The sequence below is a fragment of the Loxodonta africana genome, chromosome 2 (genome assembly GCF_030014295.1).
Source record: "Loxodonta africana isolate mLoxAfr1 chromosome 2, mLoxAfr1.hap2, whole genome shotgun sequence".
NCBI lineage: Eukaryota > Metazoa > Chordata > Mammalia > Proboscidea > Elephantidae > Loxodonta > Loxodonta africana.
This window is the reverse complement of record NC_087343.1, coordinates 76,799,824-76,824,526: the sequence shown is the minus strand read 5'-3', so window position 1 is coordinate 76,824,526 and position 24,703 is coordinate 76,799,824. Positions and strand designations below refer to the sequence as shown.

General features: G+C 36.4%; 1 protein-coding gene across 2 annotated transcripts in view; it reads right to left on the bottom strand.

Moving 5' to 3' along the window:
• The window catches only part of FCHO2 (FCH and mu domain containing endocytic adaptor 2), a 149,104-nt gene that overhangs the window by 74,934 nt on the left and 49,467 nt on the right, over positions 1-24,703 (bottom strand). For both annotated transcript variants that reach the window (XM_064272994.1, XM_010588207.3), the window contains exons 6-8: positions 12,339-12,443; positions 5,145-5,243; positions 4,300-4,396 (exon numbers count right to left, since the gene is read on the bottom strand). In XM_064272994.1, coding sequence (XP_064129064.1) covers positions 4,300-4,396; positions 5,145-5,243; positions 12,339-12,443 — 301 coding nt within the window. The remainder of the gene's footprint in view (positions 1-4,299; positions 4,397-5,144; positions 5,244-12,338; positions 12,444-24,703) is intronic.

Sequence of the window (24,703 nt, the reverse complement as noted above, 5' to 3'; positions counted from 1 at the left end):
CTAATGTAGAAGCTAAGCTATTCAAATATATAAACAAATAAATGAATCTCATTTAGGTAGTCTGACCACAGGAATTTCATTTTTTTCCCTCTTACTTTGTGGCTGATTGTATTTATGCTCACCTTTCTCAGGCTTTTCTATTTGTATCTTTAAACACAGTACAGGTCCTAGAAGTCTTCATATGGAAGCTATATTATCATATAATGAAAGTACATACAAGCTTTTCAACAAAATTTTTTACCTAAATATGTTACACATTAGCCTATCACCTTCTGATTTTAAGTTATTCTTTTGTTTCTTAGAAATGGAAACTTGCCGAACTTTCATGAATTATAAGTAGGATACAATAAAATTAGCAGAATAAGTGTAGAACAGGAAACATCAAAATGTATATTTTAATCTCTCTTAGCAACTGAAATATATGAGACTAGTCAGGACTACTTGGATACTGTCATTAGAACTTAAATAAAAAATCAAAATTAGAAAACACCTGTTTATTTGTGACACTTTCAGAGCACAAGTGCTTTGTTATTCAAAGCATTCACTTACAGTGACTCAAATTCAAGAGGAACCAGTCAACACTACACTTAAAAGTAATGACAAAAATGTCACTACATACAATAAAAAAAAAATTTTTTTTAGAGGAATAAAATAGCCTCAGTGAGTAGGAGAAGAAAAATTTTAATGCTCTCAAATTGGCTTACATAGGAGTATTGAAGACATTATTTTTAAAGTGAGTTGCATAAAGTTAGAGGTTATATTTTTCAACAGATAATTGACTAAAAAAAGAAAGAAGAGTATCATTTTTCAACACAAAAGAAACAGGTGAACTTTTAGGTATATAAATCTTAAAAAGAACCGAGCCTCTTGCTCTTTATTTTTAAAAAGTGTGTCTCATAGAACTTTCTATTTCAAGAAGAAAACAATCCACCAGAGGGGGCTCTTACAAAACAGGAGAAATAAAATGTTAAAAGCAATCAGTACTATATCTACACAATCGAAGGTTAGAATATACCTCATAAAACAGAATCCCTTGAGGTCATGAATTCCATGCAATCACATACAAAATTTCATGTTTGTCATTTTTCTGAGAAACACAATATTTTCATTATTTGCAATGACATAAAAAGCCAATACATGCTCTTTTTTGCTTAAGCTGCTTTACACTGGCTTTCTGACGTTTGCAAACAAAAGTCTCCACTGGACTAACCCAGCAATCACAGGTTTCAACTGGAATAGCAACTCTTAATATTGGCAGTGTCTGTCCACAGCACTGCAACGAGTCGGATTCTGGGGTCTCCTCTTGACAAAGGGTGCAACGAGCTAGCAATGATACATACGCCATGAGCAAGGAACAGAAATGGCATAGCACACACGTCACATACTCATCAGCCCTTAGCTGAGCAATGTCTTAGGAAATGACACTGATATATAAACAGAAAAGCTGTAAAAAGAGCCCAGGAAGCCAAAACAGAGTGAGAAAAGTTACATCAGGAAAGAAAGGTGAAGAGCCAATAAAAAACATCAATCAAAATAAAAACTGGCTCAATTCAGAACACTTAGTGTTCCAATTTTTCTCTGGTTTAATACTTTAAGAAAAATACTGATTCGGTTCCATATCAAGCAGATTCTCTATATGTGCAGCTTTCTTTACGCTTAAAAATACACTCTGGATCATTCCTGACTCAGGGGAAATAAAAGGTATGGTTGCAGTTCACATTTCAGCTCAAGTTTCCTGGTTCTAACGCATTTTTTAAATTGACATTTTTACTGCGATAAATGGACGTCGAGTGGACTTAGAGTTGTAAAAAATAATACAGGAGATGCCCAGTATACTTTGCCTGGCTTCCTCCAATGGTAATATTTTGCAAAAATACAACATAAAATCACAACCAAGACACTGACATTGATATAATCTATTAACCTTATTCGTATTTCCATCTAAGGCATTTTTAACCAGCCAATCAATACATCTTTGTTTTCATTCTGTAAACATCTCTAAGTGTTCTGTATAAAAATACTTTTTGTCCCTCAACTATTTTTACTTAGGTTCCCTCCTCTCTTCACTGGCCTTTGTTTACAATTTAATCTCTTTACAAGGAGTTTTAGGGTTTCATGCTACTCTTTCCCAAGTATCTCAACATCCTCATTCTCTCTATACATCCATAGAGAGACTCTATCAGTTCTAATTTCTCAAAAAATGACCCTCTGGGTCAAGAATCCTAGAAATGAATTAATGCACAGGAGCTGAGATAAATCATTACACCTCTCAATACTTCCTTCATCTATAAAATGGAAATAACAGTAGCTCCTTGAAAGGGTTGCTAAAGGCCAAATGAGAGAGTGCCTACAAAGTACCTGACATAGTATATGGCATAAAGTAAGTGCCTGCTAAATATTAACTGTTAATTATTTAATATTCACTCACCAAGACCTTCCTAGCAGCAAATTCATCCACTACAACTTCCTTAACATCTTAACGCACTATAATTTGCCCATTTGTTCATTCATTCATTCAACAATGTACTGTTTACACATAAAGACAGGTAAATCAACTGTAGAACACAAGTACACAATTATTAAATTACTAAAAGGTAGACAGCAACAATGCCAGAAAAAAAGTATAGTTAAAGTTCCACAGCACTTTTGGTGGAGGAAATAATACGTGACCTGGCTCTTTAGTTCATTCATTAGACAAACGGGAGATATGGGGCAGGAAGCAGTGGGACAGAGCATCTTCCAGAGTGAGGATGGAAACCCTGGTGGTATAGTGGTTAAGTGCTACAGCTGCTAACCAAAACGTTGGCAGTTCAAATCCACCAGGTACTCCTTGGAAACCCTGTGGGGCAGTTCTACTCCGTCCTAAGGGTCGCTATGAGTCAGAATCAACTCGATGACAATGGGTTTGGTTTTTGGTTTTAGAGTGAGGACATAAAGACAATAAACGTACTAAGGAAAAAACGGAGGGCATGGACAGGAAACAGCAAGTAGGTTGGCTGCAGTGAAGGAAGCTAGAAAAGAAATAATGGAAGCTAAAACTAAAGACTGGTCAGGGCCAGACTGTGAAAGGCTTTAAATCCAAGTCCAGAGCCTAAGTCTCATTCTGTCTATAATGAAAAGCCAAAGATGTATGAGCAGTGCAATTATATGTTCATAATTGAATATTCAAAAGATGAATGTGCTATACACGTAATATGAAGAAGAAATTTCTACTGTGCCAGCGCTAGAAACCTGCTAAAAGGCTGCTGCAATTAGTCAAGCAGGTAGAGAAGAGTGGAGAGTAGATCTAAAGGGATAAATACTAGCACAAATGAGTAGGATCTGAAAATTAATGAAATGTGGGGAAGAAGGAATTGAAGATGATTTAGGCTTTAAGCCTCAGTCTGTGAATCGAAATGAATAAAAATGGATCCCATATTTCACAAATCACCTATTATTTTCCTAAATTCCATACTGTCTTTTAATCTCTTTATTGGACCGAATATATTTTTACCCGTAGAGTAAGATAATTGTCTTGCAAGTACATGATACAGTAACTAACGAACACATTCCAGAAATGTAGAAGACTGCGGGTATGCTGAGCAGGGCGGGACAGGGCGGGGGGGTGGAGAGGTTATCATTATATTTGATATATCTTAACATGTTTATTAAAAGTAGAATTCAGGATTCCTGTACTAATTTGTTCATAAAAATGGGAACCATAATTCCTGTATTCATTTGTTCACCGGTGTACCCCCATTGTCTCAAACAGTGTTTGATATACTGTTCCAGTCTAACAGGTATACTGTTAGCACTCAATAAATACAGTTGTTGAATACATATATAAATTAGACAAAAAAATAAATTACTATATTTTAAGAAATGTTCTATGTTGGCCTCAGTGCTCTGAGGGTTCGGTATTCTCTTCCAATCTTTCATTTATTAAAATGAGCTTCTGTTGCTAACTCTACTTACAAAAATCTAAATAAACTATAATAGAATAGTAAAGGCTGTAATAACCATTTTAAGTAACAATGAATTATTACTACCAAAGGCAAAATCTTAATTTAACATTATCATCAAAGAAGAAGAAAATGATATCTAAGAATTCACACAGATTTTTAGGTATGATCCAGGCTGCATTTTACAGTTTGGGAAATGTTAACTCAGTTCAGATAACGTGATACTAAAAATTACCCCCTACACATGAGAACTTAAAGGCAAATATATCTGTTAAGAAAAAAATTTTTTTTTTTTTACTTTATATCTGTTACGAGGCAGGAAATCTGAAAATTTTTCTTGCAGAATTTATCATCTTACCAGGTCTTTCCTTCCCAGTTCCTTTTGACTCAACAAATTTTTGTATCAAACTTTCAACTGTGGTGTTAGCCATGTTGTTTATAAATTCTTCATGGACCTATTAAAATGGAATAAAGATAACCTCTTTCTTTTTTTCCACAAACACAAACAACTAAAATTCATTAGATCAAAATATGTATTTTTTGACCCAGAGGTCTTCGAGGAATTTTATTTACCCAACATGTTCTGTTACCTCACTTACAGAGTTAGTAGATTTGTGGGAACCAACCATTTACTTATATTTCATAACCCCTTATGATATGATGTCCCAGCCTTAGAAGTCAAGCAGTTTTCCTTTCCCATATGTCAGTGTTTGAGAGACATACTTTCTCAGAATAAATAAAACTTATACAGGCAATGAAAATAGTTTTGGGCATTAATTTTAATAAGGAACAAAAGTCTTCATTTTTCTCTACTGGATTTCAATGCAGCCCAAATTGTTATCATTAAACTTCTTTTAAAGATTTTTGGAACATTTATAAGCATAAGTGCTATAACTTACTGAATTTGCTCTAAATTTAAAAACAGTAAAACCTGAAAAAAGAAATATTCAAAAACTGGTAACTTTGGAATTTTAATGTAAAGAAGACTGAGCATAGTTCATCTAAAAAATTAATTTGAATTACTACTCTAGATGGCCAAATAAAAAATTCAGCTTATTTTATATTTAACATACGTAAATACATATTCTTTATCTAAAATAATTCAGTATCATATTATAGGCTCTGGGCATATTGATAAAGATTTTTAATGAGCCATAAATGAACACAAAAATTTCACGAACCAGTTCAACATAAAACACTTACCTGACCAATCTGCAAATGAATTTCCTTTATAGCATTTGACAAGGATTCTATAATTTCCTTCATGTGAATGAGATGAGTTTCTTCAATATCCTGAAATTTCTAGGTAGAAATATAAGAGTTATACACAGGATCATACATAAATACATATATCCTGCTATTAAAAGAGTTATAGAAATCACCTCCATAGAACTAAACAAACTTAACCAGTTACCATTATTACATACTGTTTAACAATGCTTCTATGCAAATCAGTCTAGTAGAAATATCAAAATATAGTGCTGACAAAAATTAACTTTGTTATGGCATTTCTCAGGCAAATAGGAACTTTCTTGGAGTTTGAAGATACCACAGTGATAAAATCTATTATCATGATGAGAAAATGAGAATGAGGCCCAGCAGAGGACAGTATCACATAAGTCAAGAAAGAAGTGTTTCAAAAACTGAAAAACAATTCGTTGGTACATTAAAGTCTACAGTTTACTTCTGAAGACTTTACAATCTAGCTCATGGATTCAAAAAATTTCTTTCTAATCCTTAAAATGTTAATACATAATCTCCAAAAGAGGCAGTCCATGATCAAAGAAATTTGGGAAAGCCTGTACCACACTGATCAAGAAAATCTGGGAAATCCTGTACACTAAAACTCAGCAAATCTCAACCCAAAGCGGGTATGGATCAGAAAAACAAAACACGTACAGCCTCCATTACTACAGTATTCTTATGCAGTTTAACATACACACGTTACAGGCTTTTTGGCCAACCATGCAACCCCCTCACACATCATTTTCCTAGGCATTCTGTGCACATTTTATGTGTGAGCATGTTATTTACGTGTGCACATTACTTGCAAAAATATGGTACTTGGGGAGTGGGGTGGAAGTAGGTAAGAATGTTGTTTAGAAAAAATTCCCAGGTTATTGTGATATTCCCCAGGGAGAAAACCACTGTTAGCCTTGGGTTCACAATAAACATATTAAAAAGCTCTGAGAAATATGAAATAATCTTGTTTTACATTGCTTAACCCAGTGTTTTCCAAATTTCCTTGACCATACAACTCTCTTTTTCTTCCTCCCTGAACATCTACTAATACCTCATAGAACAATAATATTCCTCAAAACAAGGTTTGGAAATACTAAACTAGCCCACTTTCTACCACACAAACCTGATTACCCAATTTTTTGACAAATTACAGCAATTTAAAGGAATGGGCCTAAACGCCTTGTTTTTCTCTGGCTCGTTTATCAAATTAAATTCCCTCACTCTAAATTTAATGTCCAAATCTCTTCATCACTGAGTTACATGAACAGAAATCATGAAGCCAAATGATCAAATTCGTATTCGTACAAATGACAGGATCTTTAAAAAAAAATCTAAAATGGTGAAATTATAGTTTGGGCAGTAATGCAACAACAGTTTGAAAACTTACAACAACTTTATTCACTAGGAAGAACAGAGTTAAAATAGAGGGCTTATCACAAATTAATTCTGACCAAGTCAATAAGAATACTAATTATTTCGAAAGCCTGAATTATTCTCAAGAACTGAGGAATATTAAGCAAAAGCATGATTCTACTCTAAATTCACATTATAAGTAATGCCTCTCAGCTTAAATTACAGCAATTTAATAAAACAATATATTTTCCCATTGATAATCAGTTAACCAGAGCCAATCAATCCCAACTCATGGCGAGCCCTTGGCTGCAGAGTAGAACTGCACTCCATATAATTTCCCAAAGTTTTACATTAGTTAAAATTTTTAAAAAGGCTCTCTAATTCTAAAATTCCTTAATCTGAGGGTGTTGTTGCTAGTAAATCTCAACATTTCCATAAACTAGCCATTTCATTGTTTTAAAATCTCCAGACTGTTTTTTTTTTATTTCCAAATGTCCCATTAACTAATAGTGATAAAAAGCATGAGCATAAAGTCACATATTTTAATCATTCTTATTCCCAACCTAAATGAAATAAACTTAAATCACAAATACTCCATGTAAATTCTAACCTCTTTCACCTCAGGGACCCAATTTCTTTTCCCACTAGTAAATACAGGTCCAAAACCAAAAACCAAACCCAGTGCGGTAGAGTCGATTCAAACTCACAGCGACCCTATAAGACAGAGTAGAACTGCCCCATAGGGTTTCCAAGGAGCGCCTGGAGGATTCGAACTGCCGACCCTTTGGTTAGCAGCTGTAGCACTTAACCACTATGCCACCAGGGTTTTCAAAATATAGGTCCAGCCACCCAAATTAGGTTCTCACTAGACTGACAGGCTCCTGCCCCGTGGGATTAGGTCGACCTGCCCGGCCTGGAACAAAAGGAAAGGGGAGAAGTAAAAGGATTCTTCTCACCTCTAAATCCAAATGAAAGTCTACTCTATTCAGAAACAATAGTTAACCTATCTGCTGTGTATGTGTGTGTGTGTGTTGTGTGTGTCAGAGAAAGAGAGAAAAGGAGAGAGTACAACAAAAGAGAACAAAAAAGAGAAAAAATAAGCATACATTATCAAGATATACCATTACCATCATCTCTGTTTAAAAACAACATGGTCACACATCTGCTCAAATAAATGTTCCCATCCTGAAAACAGCAGGATGAACAAGTTAAAATGCCATTTTGAAAAAAAAAAAAAAAAAGTAATGAAGCAGAAAGGTATTAGGAGAGGGAAAGATGGGGGCTGACAATTCTTTAATACTTTTATAAAGTAACAGAAACAAAAAAAACCCAACTCTAACAAATTCTAATTCCTGTTTTGCTTTTTTTTTCAAGTTAAGTAACTGAAAGGCAAGCATTTTCATTGATAGTAACTGATCATTTTAATGCTGAAATCAATAAATCATTAAGTTGTCTTATAAATGCGTGTTCCTAATAATTTAAAAAGCACTTGCTCAAGCCTACAATGACCTCAGTTGCTATAAAACCAAACCCATTGCCGTCGAGTCAATTCTGACTCATAGCGACCCTCTAAGACAGAGCAGAACTGCCCCGCAGGGTTTCCAAGGAGCACCTGGTAGATTCAAACTGCCGACCTTTAGGTTAGCAGCTGTACCACTTAACCACTATGCCACCAGGGTTTCCTCAGTTGCTATACAAATTGAAATTTTTTATCTCACTAAATATGGAGCAGCATTTAACTAACCAAACCATTATTCTTGAAACATTATCTTTCTCAGCTTCTATGACACTACTCTTCCCACTTTTCTTCCTTCTTCTCTGGATTCTCCTACTTGGTTCTCAGTATCTGTTTCTCTACCAAACTCTCAATGACGAGCCCCTAAAAGCTTGGTCCTGGGCCCTTTCTTCTCCACACTCTATGCAAAGGTGATCTCATCACAGCTGTATGTGCTGACAACACCCTATTTATACAGGCTCATAAATAATCCTTTATATAGCTGTGCTTTGAAATTAATTTTGCGGGGATTTTCTTAATAAACACAACATGGTGTCATTACTATATATTTCCTACCACTAGCAGAATCTACAGTGACACCTGTTGATCAAACACATTAATATTTCTAAAACATGTATGTATGCATCTGTATGTATGTACATATGTATATGTGTTTATATATACGTATGTGTGTGCATATATGCATAAATGTGTGTGCACACATATACGTCGTGTGTGTGTGTGTGTGTGTGTGTGTGTGTGTATTCCCAGACTAAATGGGATAAATAAAAACTATAAATAGCCTCACATCAGTTCAGGTAAAGTTTTGCTGCCAAATTAGTTACAGAATAAAAAAATTAAAAAAAAAACCTTTTGGTTTTCAGAGGTTCTAGGATTCAGAATCGTGGGTAAGGGACTGTGGACATGTATCTCCAGCTAACATTACTTCCAGTAGAAGCTGCCCATTTGATGGCTCCACTTAGGTATCTCAAGGCATCTCAAAATTAACATGTTCAAAATTGAACATGTGACTCCCTCCGGACCCCTCAAACTAAACTGGTTCTTTATCTAGTCTTTCCCTCACCTCTGCCTACATAGGCTTACAAACCAGAATCCTTCCAAATGCATTCACGTCTCTTTATCTCCAAGGATACCACACTGGCCCATATCATTTCTCACCTGACTACTATCTACCATAAACTAGATTCTTGATTCTCCTTTGGCTTCACTATAATCTACTCTTCACACAACTGCCAGAATTAAATTTCTAAAATGCAGATCAGGTCACGTCACATTCCTACCTAAAACTTCAGTACCTTCCCACTGCTCTTAGAAGAAACCTAAATCCTTACTGAAGCCTATAAAGCTCTAGTCATTGCCTACCTCTCAATCTCATTTCTCACTACCATTTCCCCTTGCTCAGATTTAGTAGCATTTTTTAACTTTCTAGAATGTGATGGCTCTTTTATACCTCTGTGTCTTCATGTCCATGGTCCCCAATACCTGGGACTCTCTTGCTCTGTTAGTCTCTTACTCATTCTTCGTGTCTGAGTTTTAAATCTCATTTTTCCAGAAAGGCCCTCCCTGACTCCCTAATCCAAACTGGATCACCTCTATTATTCTATATCATAAATTTATCATAAGTGATGATTTTATATTTAAGCATGTACTTAATGTCTGCTTCCCCACCTATACTGTAAACTCCGCCTACAGAGGAGAGTTTTTTTTTAATTTACATACATACTATATATACTCAGCATCTAGCAGAGTGCCTAAGCATGGTAGGTAAAGATAGATGGATGCATGCGTGCACACTAGCATGCAAGCCTTCTTATTTGCAAAGTTAGATTCATGAAGTCCTTCCTACATTCAGTGTATACTGAGTGCCTACCATGAGCTAGGAACTGTTTTATGCACTTAGGAGATTGCAGTAAACAAAACAACCAGAAATCCCTGCCCTCACATAACTTACATTTTAGTGGGGAAAGACAAACAATAAAAAACCATGGGTAGAAGAGTCAGTGTATGCTTTACCCCCAGTGTCTAGACCCTCAGATATGATGACTAAGAATGTCCCAAATAAAGGTTCTGCCACCATCCTCAGTACCAGAGTGAAGATACTGTGGAGCAGAGCTAGAGCTGACCCATGATAAACACACAGCAAAAGCAAGAAATAAACCCTTGATGTCATAAGCCACAAAAACTTTCAGGAGTTCTTTGTCACCTCAGTATACTAGTCTATCCTGACTGATGGAGTAAATAAAATGCAGGGTATATTAAGATGTAAGTGCTAAGGAGGAAAAAAAAAAAGGTAAGAAAAGAAGAAAGTCGAGGTAGGGGTTTTTGGTATGATCCATAAGAGACACACATCTTAAACCCAGGCCTTTAATTAAGGCTTAACAACATCAAATTAACTATAATTACCCCAGGCTTATGAGTTTTACTGCATCATTTCCAGTTCTAGTCTAAAGCAAAAGTCAATTTTAAAGCCCACACATAAGGCTAACAGTCAGCATTTGTCTTCACATCTTCCAATATCCTCATTTTTCCCAGTTATCTTTTTTTTAATTTTTATGCGCTTTAAGTCAAAGTTTACAAATCCAGTCAGTCTCTCATACAAAAACTTATATACACCTTGCTATATATTCCTAGTTGCTCTCCCCCTGAGACAGCACATTCCTTCTCTCCACCCTCTATTTCCGAGTCCATTTGGCCAGCTTCTGTACCCCTCTGCCTTCTCATCTCCCCTCCAGACAGGAGCTGCCTACCTAGTCTCATGTGTCTACTTGATCCAAGAAGCTCGCTCCTCACCAGTATCATTTTCTATCTTATAGTCCAGTCCAATCTCTGTCTGAAGAGCTGGCTTTGGCAATGGTTCCAGTCTTGGTCTAATAGGAGGTCTGGGGACCATGACCTATGGCGTCATTCTAGTCTCAGTCAGACCATTAAATCTGGTCTTTTTACGAGAATTTAAGGTCTGCATCCCACTGCTCTCCTGCTCCCCCAGGGGAGTCTGTTCCCTGTCAGGGCAGTCACTGGTTATAGCCGGGCACCATCTAATTCTTCTGGTCTCAGGTTGATGTAGTCTCTGATTTATGTGGCCCTTTCTGTCTCATGGGCTCATAATTATCTTGTGTCTTTGGTGTTCTTCATTCTCCTTTGCTCCAGGTGGGTTGAGACCAATCGATGCATCTTAGATGGCTACTTGCTAGCGTTTAAGACCCCAGATGCTACTCTCCAAAGTGGGATGCAGAATGTTTTCTTAATAGACTTTATTATGCCAATTGAACTAGATGTCCCCTGAAACCATGGTCCCCAAACCCCCACCACTGCTATGCTGGCCTTTGAAGTGTTCGGTTTATTCAGGAAACTTCTCTGCTTTTGGTTTAGTCCAGTTGTGCTGACCTCTCCGGTATTGTTGTCTCTCCCTTCACTTAAAATAGTTCTTGTCTACTATCTAATCAGTGAATACCCCTCTCTCTCCCTCACTTCCCACTCTCGTAACCACCAAAGAATATTTTCTTCTCTGTTTAAACTATTTTCCAAGTTCTTATAATAGTGGTCTCATACAATATTTGCCCTTTTGCAACTGACTAATTTCACTCAGCATAATGCCTTCCAGATTCCTCCATGTTATGAAATGTTTCACAGATTCATCATTGTTCTTTATCGATGTGTAGCATTCCACTGTGTGAATATACTGTAATTTATTTATCCATTCATCCACTGATGAGCACCTTGGTTGCCTCCACCTTTTTGCTATTGTGAACACTGCTTCAATGAACATGGGTGTGCATATATCTGTTTGTGTAAAGGCTCTTATTTCTCTAGGATATATTCCAAAGGGAAACTCTGGTGGCGTAGTGGTTAAGTGCTACAGCTGCTAACCAAAAGGTCAGCAGTTCGAATCCGCCAGGCGCTCCTTGGAAACCCTATGAGGCAGTTCTGATCTGCCCTATAGGTTGCTATGAGTCGGAATTGACACGACGGCAGCGGGTTTGGTTTTTGGTTTTATATTCCAAAGAGCTTTCCCAGTTATCTTTAAACAGCCTCTTCTGATTTACTTGAATAAATCTTTTACAACATTGTTATTTCCACATCTTGGTACTCAATCTCAACATAAGATGTATATTTTTTCAATACTATTTATTTTAAAGGCTATTAACACTGAGATTGTGCATTTTAACATTTTTAATACAATAAATTACGACAGAAAAATTCTATTAATCAGTATATACAAATATGAATATCCTGTTTCTCTGACTGATAAAATCTGTATTTAGACTCAAAGCTTTAAAAATACCAACCTGAGCTGTTTCTGTCATTTTCTGTTCAAAATCGGCTTTTGCTAATGCATATTTTTCCACATACAGTTTGTAGGTATCTGTAGCTTTCTTAGATTTAACAGCTGCCTGTAACAAAACAAAAACATTCTTAACTGTACAATGACTGTTTTTCTTTCCTGATGTAAGTTAATATGAAATAAAAAATTAAAATTCCTTTTTAGGGGATGAGACCTATACACAGTTCAAAGTAACAAAAGAACTAATTTTAATACCTTTTTTCAAGTCCTCCTTAGTCTTTTTGTTGTTGTTGTTATAAAAAAAAAAATAGTCACATAATAATTAAGGAAATAAATGCTAATTCTCCCTTCTGTCTGATGGAAAGTGCTTTGAAAAGTTAAAATACTCTCATTTTATAAATTACATTAAGATTGTGTGACTACATTGTAATGGTAAAGAATTACTAAAACATGTTAAACTGTTGTGAAAAAGAAATTTCCTGACAATGTACACAAGTGTGATTACCATCTGAACACACCTGACACTCCCTTCTGTATCTGTCAGTCTTATCTCCTCCTCCATATATTTCATTTAATGTGATCAGTGACTATAAAGCTAGTTCAAAAGTTGAGAAAAATCAGTTTTCCTCGATGTTCCCTGGTTTCCATTATGTTCCAATAAATCTATAAACCTGTTTTTAATCTTTCCCTGTTTTTTCAACTTTTCTATCTAAAAATGTTACTGTATTATTACAGTTCTAGTTTTATCAGTTACTCATTCAATAAAAATTTAATAACATATTACATATTAGGCAGTGTGAAACATAAAGATAGATTAGATAATGGATTTTTTTTTCCTCGAAGACTTTAGAAAAGAGGTAAAACCTGTAAATAAAACAGCTAGAAATTAGCAGAAAGCAAAATAGCCACAGAAGTCCAGATAAATTCTATGAAGGGAAAGGGAAAGAATTCAGGGAAGGGAAAGAATTCATCTCGTTTGTGGGTTGGGACAGACAGGTGGCTATTAGGAAGCCTGACTATCCTCAAAGGGTTGATCAGTTTGGACACAGAAAGGCTGGGGATGGACATGAAATAAATTATAGTTTAAGAAGATCAAGGAAAGAGAAACTACAGGATTTCAGGATTTAAAGCTCTCCACTTTCTAGATGAGGTATGTGATGATCTGTTAAGAGTGTAGTAGAGTAGGGGAGGCAGGGTTGGAAGCTTAAGAAGAATGAAAAGTTTGAAACAGTGGTTGTAGAGGATGTAACAGGGAATGACTAAAAGAACTTTAAGTGCCACTGAGAGCCAAGTAAAGCTGGAGAACAAAATCCGTAGCAAAGGAAATCAGTACCAATATATAATTATCTCCAGGTGTGTTCAGCAGTCTATGAACAAAAATCAGAAAAAGACAGCTGAGTTTACCCAAAGGTTTGGGATTGGCAAGAGATTCATCAATTGTACTCTCTAAAAAATGCAACATTGCAGTATTTCTAAAATATAAGTATATTATATGCTTTCCTGCCTTTATTTTTTTCATCACGCCCAACAAATTTTATTAAAAATCATGGCTACAGAGTTTACTCCATAAAACCTCTCCAAAGTTATGCTGTTGTCCTTGATTGTTTTTTATGTTGTTGAGAATATATACAACAAAATCAAAAACCAAGTCAAGTTTCTACACATGCACTTCAACCATGTCTAAATACAGAATACTGGATGTCACTTATCTTCTACTGCAAAGAAAATTAGTTTTAGAGCCAGAAGAAACTGGATTCAAATTCTGAATCTACCATGTACTACCCATTTGACCTTGTCTTTGAGCTTTATCTCTCATTCCTACAACGAGAATACCACTTATGTTTAAGGGCTCTGGTAGTGATGAAATGTAATTATGTAAAATGCTTGGGGCAGGGTCTGGCATATAGTAAGTCTACAAAATCAATACTACCTGCTATTATTATACCTTCTAGCAAAGAATATCATCAGAACACCTATCACTGTATTTTTGCTGTAACATAAAGATACATCTAGGAATTACTGAGTTGTACTACGCTGTATTTGTCCTTAGTAAACAGCCAAAACCTGTAATGATTTTCTAGTTTGCTCATGGATTTTTTAACGTTGTTTCCGTTTGACATCATAAAGCAATATACATCTTGGCCCTCTTCAAACACGTAACAATTGGATGAGATGGATATTTAGCATTTACTGTGCACTTTCAGAGGAAGCTCAGACAACCGAGTTTGCTGGAATTTATTTTAAAACAATTCTAATCAGCTGGTTACCTGGGTTTCCTTTTGGATCTTTTATGCCTCAGTTTCTTCTTCCAACTACCTAAATTTTGAGTCTATAAAGAGTGGTCAGCAACCTACATTTCACATAGTGATTTTTAATGACACATCCTAGCAAAATTATGTAGTCCCACTGCTAGCCCCTTCTTTGCATGTTCCTCATCCTAACACCTACACTTTTTTCTCTGCTGCCTATTAAGTTATCGCCTAATAATTTATGTGTCAGCTTTTGATAAAGTCACAAGGTGTAATCGCTCCTAGAAATATTTGTGATTTGAAAGGAAACTTGTAAGACTGGTACATTCCAAAGAAATATAGCTATAATGATATCTATTATTTTAAAAGTAATTTACTTCATGGGATCTTTCCTGTATTGCTTATAGGCTGTGTACAAAATAAGATACCTCCCCTCCTCAACTTATCATTCAGCCCTCTCTCTAACCTCTTATTCTCCACTATTCAATGTCTTGGCTCCCTAACAAGAAGGAAGCTTCTTGGAGACAGAAGGTGATAAGTACTTATTCTTTAATAATCTTCACAGCATCTAGCATGATATAGGCACATGGTAAGAACTAAAACATTTATTTACTACTGCATGCAAATTATCACTTCATAATAAAACATTAAATCAGAAAAATATTTGAATAATTTTAAAAGGCAAGAATCATTCTATAGTTTTCATTTAAAATAAACTCTTGAATTAATTTCTATTATATAATGAACAGGAAAAATTCAAATAATATTTTGTTGTAATGTTTATTTTGCAAACAAATATATATGCTGTGCTGTGGATGATACAATGATGATTTCTCACCCACGAGGAACATATAATCTAACAGAAATAAAGATGCCTCCCTGGAGGAACATTACTCCTTACAGAAGACCTATATGTCTAGAATGTAAACAAACTAATTATTTCACAACATTATTTATCACACCTAAAATTATAGGGCTTTAAGAGGTAGCAGGAAGTTCCTGAAGCATCAGTTTCTTTTCCTATACTCAAATAGTCTCTAGAATTCTAACTAGTGCTGCTACTTCAAATCTTTAGTGGGTAAAGGGGGTTAGAAATATTGATTTGAACATTTTTAACCAGCATATTTTCAAAGCTTTCTTTTTTTCCTCCACAATATTTTCACCATAAATCTTGGTCTTGGCCATTCAACTCAGCATACATATATATTCATTATTTCTGACCATAAAATTATTGCCATCTCAAAGGCTAAGAACTGAATCTAACTAAGAACTGTGAGCAGCTAAGTCTTTTGGAACATACTTTCTGATACCAGAAAATGGTGTAAATTTTTACTTCCCTTGTTTGGAATCATGAAGGAAGAAAGTACCCTTTTTAAATTCTATTTTTTATATCAGTTCTCATTCTTGAAAGATAATATGCCAGAATCTTAAAGAAATTACCTATCAACTTTAAGATGCACCTTAGAGAATGGACAAAAGCCCTTATTAGTAAAGACACAAAATTTAAAAAAAAAAATTGTTTCATAAGGTGTTTTAAGTAACACCAAAAACAGATTTAAAGAAAAGGTATCATATAAAAGAATGTAGACTGGAAGGCACTATGCTGAGTGAAATTAGTCAGTCGCAAAATGTCAAATATTGTATGAGACCCCTACTGCAAGAACTCAAAAAAAGGTTTAAACACAGAAGAAAACATTCTTTGATGGTTACGAGGGTGGGGACGGAGGAAGGGCGTATTCACTAACTAGATAACTCACCCAGCGACCCTACAGGAACTAGGTAGTGGACAAGAATTATTTTAGGTGAAGGGAAGGACAAAATACAATTCAGGGTAAGTCAGTACAACTGGACTGAACCAAAAGCTAAGACATTTCCTGAACACAACCAAACACTTCCAGGGACAGAGTAGCAGGGGCGGGGTCTGGGGACCATGGTTTCAGGGACATCTAAGTCAACTGTCATAACAAAGTTTATTAAGAAAATGTTCTGCATCCCACTTTGGTGAGCGGCCTCTGGGGTCTTAAAAGCTAGCAAGCAGCCATCTAAGATGCATCAATTCGTCCCAACCCACCTGGAGCAAACGAGAATGAAGAACACCAAAGACACCCAAGACATAAGGAAAATATGAGCCCAAGGGGCAGAAAAGGCCACATAAACCAGAGACCCCATCGGCCTGAGACCAGAAGAACTAGATGGTGCCGGACTACCACCAATGACTGAAAGGTAACACAACAGAGAGTCCCTGATGAAGCAGGAGAAAAGTGGCGTGCAGAACTCAAATTCTAGTAAAAAGACCAGGCTTAACGGTGTGACTGGGACTGGAGGGCCCCCGGACTCTCTGTTAGCCCAAAACTAAAACCATTCCCAAAGCCCACTCTTTAGACAAAAATTAGACTGGACTGTAAGACATAAAATGACACTGGTGAGGAGTATGCTTCTTAGCTCAAGTAAATACATGAGGTTCAGTGGGCAACTCCTGTCTGGAGGTGAGATGAGAAGGCAGAGGGGGACAAGAGACGGTTGAATGGATACAGGAAATACAGGGTGGAGAGGAGGAGTGTGCTGTTGCATTACAGGGAGAGCAACTATGGTCACATAACAATATGTGTGTTAAGTTTTTGTATCAGCAACTGCCTTGAATTATAAATTTCCACTTAATGCATGATTAAAAAAAAAGAATGTAGCGGCAATTTTAGAACTGTATTGGGAACATCTTTATTTTTTGAAAGCAAGAAACATCCCTTACAGGAAGTAAATACACAACAGTGCTATATTAAATAAGTCAAAGCAACTTCGTAAATAGCATATATGCTTAGTAACTGGTGTGGATCCTTAGGGTAAAATTATAGAAACTGAATGCCCTGGTGTAGTCACAAACTTGACCACTTTTGTAAAGACATTATTAAAAGGGAAGTTGAAACACTGGTTCTTAAGTGAGAAAATTATGCTTTAAAAGCAACAGATACATTTCTTCTCATAAATAAAAGACTGGCTTGAACATATTACCTACTGATAACAAAACAAATTCTACATTTTACTCACTTCCTTAGCATTACAAATTTATTGATATAATACCAGAAATGTTTTTAAGTGCCTATAATTTTTATAGTAACAGGCTGTTAAGCAAATATATACATTAAAATAAGTACTTAGTCACAGTCCACAAAAGTGAACACCTAGTAAATAGTGTTTTATAAACAGAAAGGTTTATGAGCAAGGTTGAGAACCATACTATGTTATAATACCTATAAATATTTATGTTTTGAAGTTCATCAAAGGAGAAATGGTTCAAAGATCTAGGTCTAAAATAAATGACATTCATGTTAACAAAAAGCTTCTCATTATAAACAAAAATTATTTATTTATTTAAACCTGAGATAGAATATATTACAAATCAGGGCACCCACTTACATATCTAGCATCACGAGTAAAGTGCCATTTCTGATCAAATTAATTAGAAAGCAGCACCACTTCCTCTAAGCTGACCACCTTGCCACAGCAAGACAAGTGGAACACAAGCTTGATTTCAGCTACCAACTCAGAACTCTTGGATACAACCACATGCTACAGCCCTGCTCAGTATGCTAATCAAAAAGAAATCCTTTAATTTCATCTATTTTCTTACCTTACATTAAAACCTTTTCTACTTTATATCAAAGACTCAAATGATCATTTCTTTAAATGTAATCCCTAGTCACTATATATTTTTCGAGTAGTCACTACATATTAGGCATTATGCTAAGCCCAGTAGGGTTCACAAAAAAGAGACAGCAATGTTTAACCCAGCAGGGCTTTAACCCTCTGGAAAGTTTCAACTAACTCTTTGATGGTAGGCTTTTGCATGAATGATATGGAAACCATAACCAATTAATTCACTGTGTGAATTTGTCAGGTTTTTTTTTTTTTTTTTTAGGTACTATAAATTGTTCCTATGGTTCACATTTTTAAAAGTAATTTATTTTATTTTTAAGTATAGTCAGCTTTATACTACATTTACTTTTTAATTTTTTGGAAAATATTAAACATTACATATACAAAAACGGCCCTATGTTCTTACCAGTTCCATTCCCCTCACTCCCTCCCCAAAAGTAATTCCCATCCAGTGTTCAGTGTTTACCTTCTCCATACATGTTCTAAAACTTCTAATACCTATTTCTGGAGCCCTGGTGGTGTAGTAGTTAAGAGCTCAGCTACTGACCAAAAGGTCAGCAGTTCGAATCCACCAGCCGTTCCCTGGAAACTATTCTATTCTGTCCTATAGGGTTGCTATGAGTCAGAATCGACTCGATTGCAACGGGTTTTATTTATTTTCTTTACTATGCTTTAGATGAAGGTTTACAGAGCAAATTAGTTTCTCATAATACACATATTGTTTTGTGATATTCGCTGCCAACCCCATGGCATGTCAACGCTCTTCCTTTTTCAACCTTTGGTTCCCTGTTGCCAGCTTTCCTGTCCCCTCCTGGCTTCTCATCCCTGCCCCTGAGCTGGTGTGCCCATTTAGTCTTGTTTTATTTTATGGGCCTGTGTAATCTTTGGCTGAAGGGTGGACCTCAGGAGTGACTTCAGTACTGAGTTAAAAGGGTGTCCAGGGGCCATGCTCTAAGAATTTCTCCAGTTTCTGGCAGACTAGTAAGTCTGATCTTTTTTTGTGAGTTAGAATTTCGTGAGTTACGTTTTTCTCCAGCTCCGTCTGGGACCCTCTATTGTGATCCCTGTCAGAGTAGTCAGTGGTGGTAGCCAGGCACCATCTAGTTGTGCTAGACTCAGTCTGGTGGAGGCTGTCACACTCGTGCTCCATTAGTTCTTTGAACTAATCTTTCCCTTGCATCTTTGGTTTTCTTCATTCTTCCTTGCTCCAGATGGGGTGGGACCAGTGGAGTATCTAAGATGGCCACTCACAAGTTTTTAAGACCCCAAATGCTACTCACCAGAGCAGAATGTAGAACATTTTCTTTATAAACTATGTTATGCCAATTGAGCTAGATGTCATGGTCCCCAGCCCTCAGCCCAGTAATTCAGTCCGTGAGGGACTTTTTAAAAAAAATACCTATTTCCACTACCAATCTATTTGTTGTACTGTAGTGGCTTATGTGTTGCTATAATGCTGGAAGCTACTGGTATTTCAAAAACCAGCAGGGTCGCCCATGGTGGACAGGTTTCAACAAAGCTTCCAGACTAGGACAGACTAGGAAGAAAGGCCTAAAAATCTACTTCCAAAGATTGGCCAATAAAAACCGTATGGATCACAACAGAACAATGTCCATCTTGCTTGCTTTGGACATGTCATCGAGAGGGATCAACCGCTGGAGGAGAACATCATGTTTGGTGAAGAAGAGGGATAATGAGGGCAAGCGAGGCCCTCAGTGAGACGGACTGGCGCACCAGTGGCAACAATGGACTTCAACATGTCGGTGATCATAAGGATGACGTAGAACCAAGCAACATTTCATTTTATTATACATAAGGTCACCATGAAATAAGTCAGAATCTACTCAATAGTAGCTATCTATAAAAAAAAAAAACTATTTACTGATTAAACAGCATTTTTTTTGCAAAGACTTGAAGGTTATACAAAATTATCAAAATCTATATATGCTTATGGAACTTTGCTTTTCTTGCCCAACATTGTTTTTTTAGATTTATCCATGTTAATACATTTACCATATTTTTACACAAATAACACATGCCTTCTACATTTGCCAACTATGCCCTCCCCCACAAGAGATTTTCCATAAATGCCAATTTTTTTTTTTAAAGCACCACTGCTATTCCATTTTTTTAAATTAACATGTTGCTATAAAAAAATTAGCAAAGCATGCTTACGAAAATACCTCGTTGGGGGAGGGCGCAGTTGGCAAACAAACGTAGAAGGAGCATGTTACTGGTAAAAATATGGTAATTCTAGCTCAATCCTTTTTTTGGAGTTTCTATAATAGAAATCAAGTATTCACGCAAAAAGTTTAATAAACCCCCATGTACCCATCATCTAGCTTCAAGATTTCATCTATTCCTCCCCTCCAACTTTTTTTTGGCTAAACCCCGTAAACCCGTTGCCGCTGAGTTGATTCCACTTCATAGCGACCCTATAAGACAGCGTAGAACTGCCCCATACGGTTTCCAAGGAGCAGGTGGAGGATTTGAACTGCCAATCTTTTGGTTAGCAGCCAAGTTCTTAGCCACTGCACCACCAGGGCTCCTTTTTTTGACTAGTGTATTTTAAATCCCAGACCCATCATTTCACCCCATATAGTTCATTATTTGAACTGCTGTATAGTGTATCATCGTATGAAACATTCTCCTATTGCTGAACAATTAGTTTTACCTAGTATTTTTTCCAATATGACAATCTATTATTGGGGAAGTCTAATTCATTTATATGCATTATGACTATTGGTGAAGGCAGTGGTGGTCCAGTGGTAGAATTCTTACCTTCCATGCAGGAGACATGGGTTTGATTCCCAGGCTATGCACTTCCAGCACAACCACCACCTGTCTATCAGTGCAGCCTTATGTGTTGCTATGATGCTGAACAGGTTTCAGCAGAGCTTCCAGATTAAGATACACTAGGAAGAAAGGTCTGGCAATCTACTTCCAAAAATCAGTGTCATGGATTGTGTCCCCCCAAAATATCTGTCAACTTGTTTAGGCCATGATTCCCAGTATTGTGTGATTGTCCACCATTTTGTCATTTGATGAGATTTCCCTATGTGTTGTAAATTCTATCACTACGATGCAGTAAGATGGATTACTGGCAGTTATACTGATGAGATCTACAAGATTAGAAAGTGTCTTAAGCCAATCCCTTTCGAGATATAAAAGAGAGAAGCAAGCAGAGGGACAGGGGGACCTCATACCACCAAGAAAGCAGCGTTGGGAACACAGTGTATCCTTTGGACCTGAGGTTCCTGTGCCGAGATGCTCTTAGTCCAAGGGAAGACTGATGCACCACAAGGACCTTCCTCTAGAGCCGAAAAAGAGAGAAAGCCTTCCCCTGGAGCCGATGCCCTCAAATCGGACTTCTAGACTACTGGCCTATGAGAGAATAAACTTCTCTTTGTTAACGCTATCCACTTGTGTTATTTCTGTTAGAGCAACATGGATGACTAAGACAATCAGCTAATGAAAACCCATTGTGCATGGGGTCACCATGAGTCAGGGAGGCAGCTAACAAAAACAGTAACATGATTATTGATATACTTGGACTTATTTCTCTCAACTTATTTTGAGTTTTCCATTTATCATTCTTTTTCTTTGCTTCTTTGTTTCCTCCATCCCTCTCTTCTTTTGGATTAATAAAAAAAAATTATATCTTCTCTTCTTTTTGCTGATTTAGAAGATTTAGATTATACTTTTGTCCTTTTAGTAGTTATCCTTAAATTAACATACATACTTCACTACTGTTTTCCCATCAAATCTAGGATACCACTGATTGAAAGGAGCATCATTATCTTGTGTACCACTAAAACACAAAAATGCTGTCAACTAAACCATAGTACAATGCTTTCTTATCACTTAGAGTTTTTATCTTACACTTATTGAAAGAACTCTTTAAACTTAGAGGTAAAATATTATTCTATATTACTGCTTTGTGATGTAGACTAAAAAGCAAAGTAAGTGAAATGAATTGTTAGAGAAACCCTCAATCTTCTTCATATTCAGATTGTGATCCTTCTGAATTACTTTCATATTCAGGGATAACAGAGTTCTGTTTTTTTCCATATAGAGACTATTACTATGTGCTGAATGCATATTCATATATTTAATATACCACACAGGGGCACAGTCATGGAAACAACCTGGACAAAACCCTTGCGGGACTGAGTTACTGGGCTTAAAGGCTAAGGACCATAGTCCTGGGGGGCATCTAGGTCAATTGGCATACACAGTTCATAAAGAAACATTCCACAACCTACTTTGGTGAGTAGCATCTGGGGTCTTAAAAGCTTACAAGAGGCCATCTAAGATACAATCATTGGTTTCTTTCCATCTGAAGCAAAGGAGTGTGAAGAAAACAGAAGACTCAAGGGAACAATTAGTCCAAAGGACTAATGGACCACAGGAACCACAGTATCCACCTGCCTGAGACCAGAAGAACTAGATGGTGCCCGACTACTATTACCGACCAATTTGACCAGGAACACAACAGAAGGTCCCAGTTAGAGTGAGGTAAAAAAATGTAGAACAAAATTCAAATTCATAAAAAAAAGACCAGCTTTACTAGTCTGAGAGAGACTGGAGGAACCTCCAAGACTATAGCCCTTGCATACCCTTCTAACTTGGAACTGAAGCCATTCCCAGAGATCAACTTTCAGTCAAATAACAGACTTATGAACAATAACACAGGTGAGGAAAGTGCTCCTTAGAACAATCATCTACATTAGACCAAAAGGACAACGTATGCCCAAAAGTAAAGATGAGAAGGCAGGTAGGAGCAGGAAAACCAGACGAATGGAAACAGGGAACTCAGGATGGTGATGGGGGGAGTGCTGACACATTGCGGGGAATGCAACCTAGGTCATGGAACAATTTGTATATAAACTATTGAATGGGAAACTAATTTGTTCTGTAAACCTTCACCTAAAGCACAATTAAAAAAAAGTATTACTGATACAGCATTTTTTAAATACACTTGCTCCACTATTACCTCCAGATTTTATTCCAAGCACTAATGCATACACTTTCTTGATCTCACCAAACGGTGTCATAAAATGTTTTCAGACAACAATCAGAATTCTTACTCCTTCCTCAAATGATTCTTAAATGTTCTGTTAAGTGAAACATCAAAGAGTTGCAGTTGTCTAACCATGCCACCAGAAATAACAGCCAAGTTCATAAGGCAATGACAACTATGCCAAAATGCCACCGGACCAACAGTGATTATAGGATAGCATCAACTGAAGATGCACTTTGATTTCAGAAATGTGAAGAAAAAAAGATAACTGGTAGCTTTTAATATTCTCTTTTTCCTGGTGTCTAGGTCTGAATTTAACTTTATTTAACTTGCTTAATTACTAAAATGTACTTTCATTCTGAGCATTCGTTAATTTCTTCAACTCTGGAAAATTCCGAACTGTTAACTTTTTAAATATTACTTGCCCACCATTCCCTCAATTTGTTCTTTCTTCTGAAAAGCATATTAGATGGATTTTGGTAACCTCTGATCTCTGTTCTATATTCTGGGTGAATTCCTTCGAATTCACTCTTTGACTATATCGAGTCTAAAGTTTGTCGTCTCTATTGTTTTGTTTTTTTTAAACTCAGTAACTATATTTTTTTCATTTTCAGGCTTTCCAATTAACTACTTTTCCTATCTATGAGATCTTATTTTATTCTGCTGCTTTTAATTTCTTAATCTTCTTTAATACAAGAGTTCTATTCACTTATCTCTTTGGACATCCTCAAAACACATAAATGGTTTCGTTCATCTGTTCTGTAAATTTAAATTTCATCTGGAGTGAATTCTTGTTATGGATTGAATTGTGTCCCCCCAAAATATGTGCTGTAAATCCTAAACTCTATGTCTGTGGTTATAATCCCACTTGGGAATTGGGTTGCCTTTGTTATGGTAATAAGGCAAGATTAGTGCAGAGTATGTCTTGAGTCAATCTCTTACCAAACATAAAAGGAGGAGATTAAGCAAGTAGAAATGGGGGAAGATAGATTCCAAGCCATGTGGAGATCTCCAAGGAACCAGGAAAAAGAAGTCTGAAGAGTCAAGGACTTTCCTCCAGAGCCTACACAGAGACAAAGCCTTCCCCTAAAGCCAGAACCCTAAATTTGGACTTCTAGCCTCCTAAACTGTGGAAAAATTAATTTCTGTTCTAAAGCCATCCACATTTCTGTTATAGCAGCACTAGATAACTAAGAAAATTCTCATTCCAATTGTTAAATTTATTGGTGGTCTTAATATTAGATTTTTTAGATATACTATAGAATTTTGGCAGTTTGCTCGTTCCACATGTGACAATTTTTGTTTATCGCCCCTCTTCTCTCCCTCCCTCCATCACTACTGCTAAACAACTCCACAGAATACAATGTGTTGTTGTGTCATGCTCTACCCTTTATGCTCACCAATCCTTCTACCTAGCAGTTTTCAGATTATCTCTTGAAAACTCTC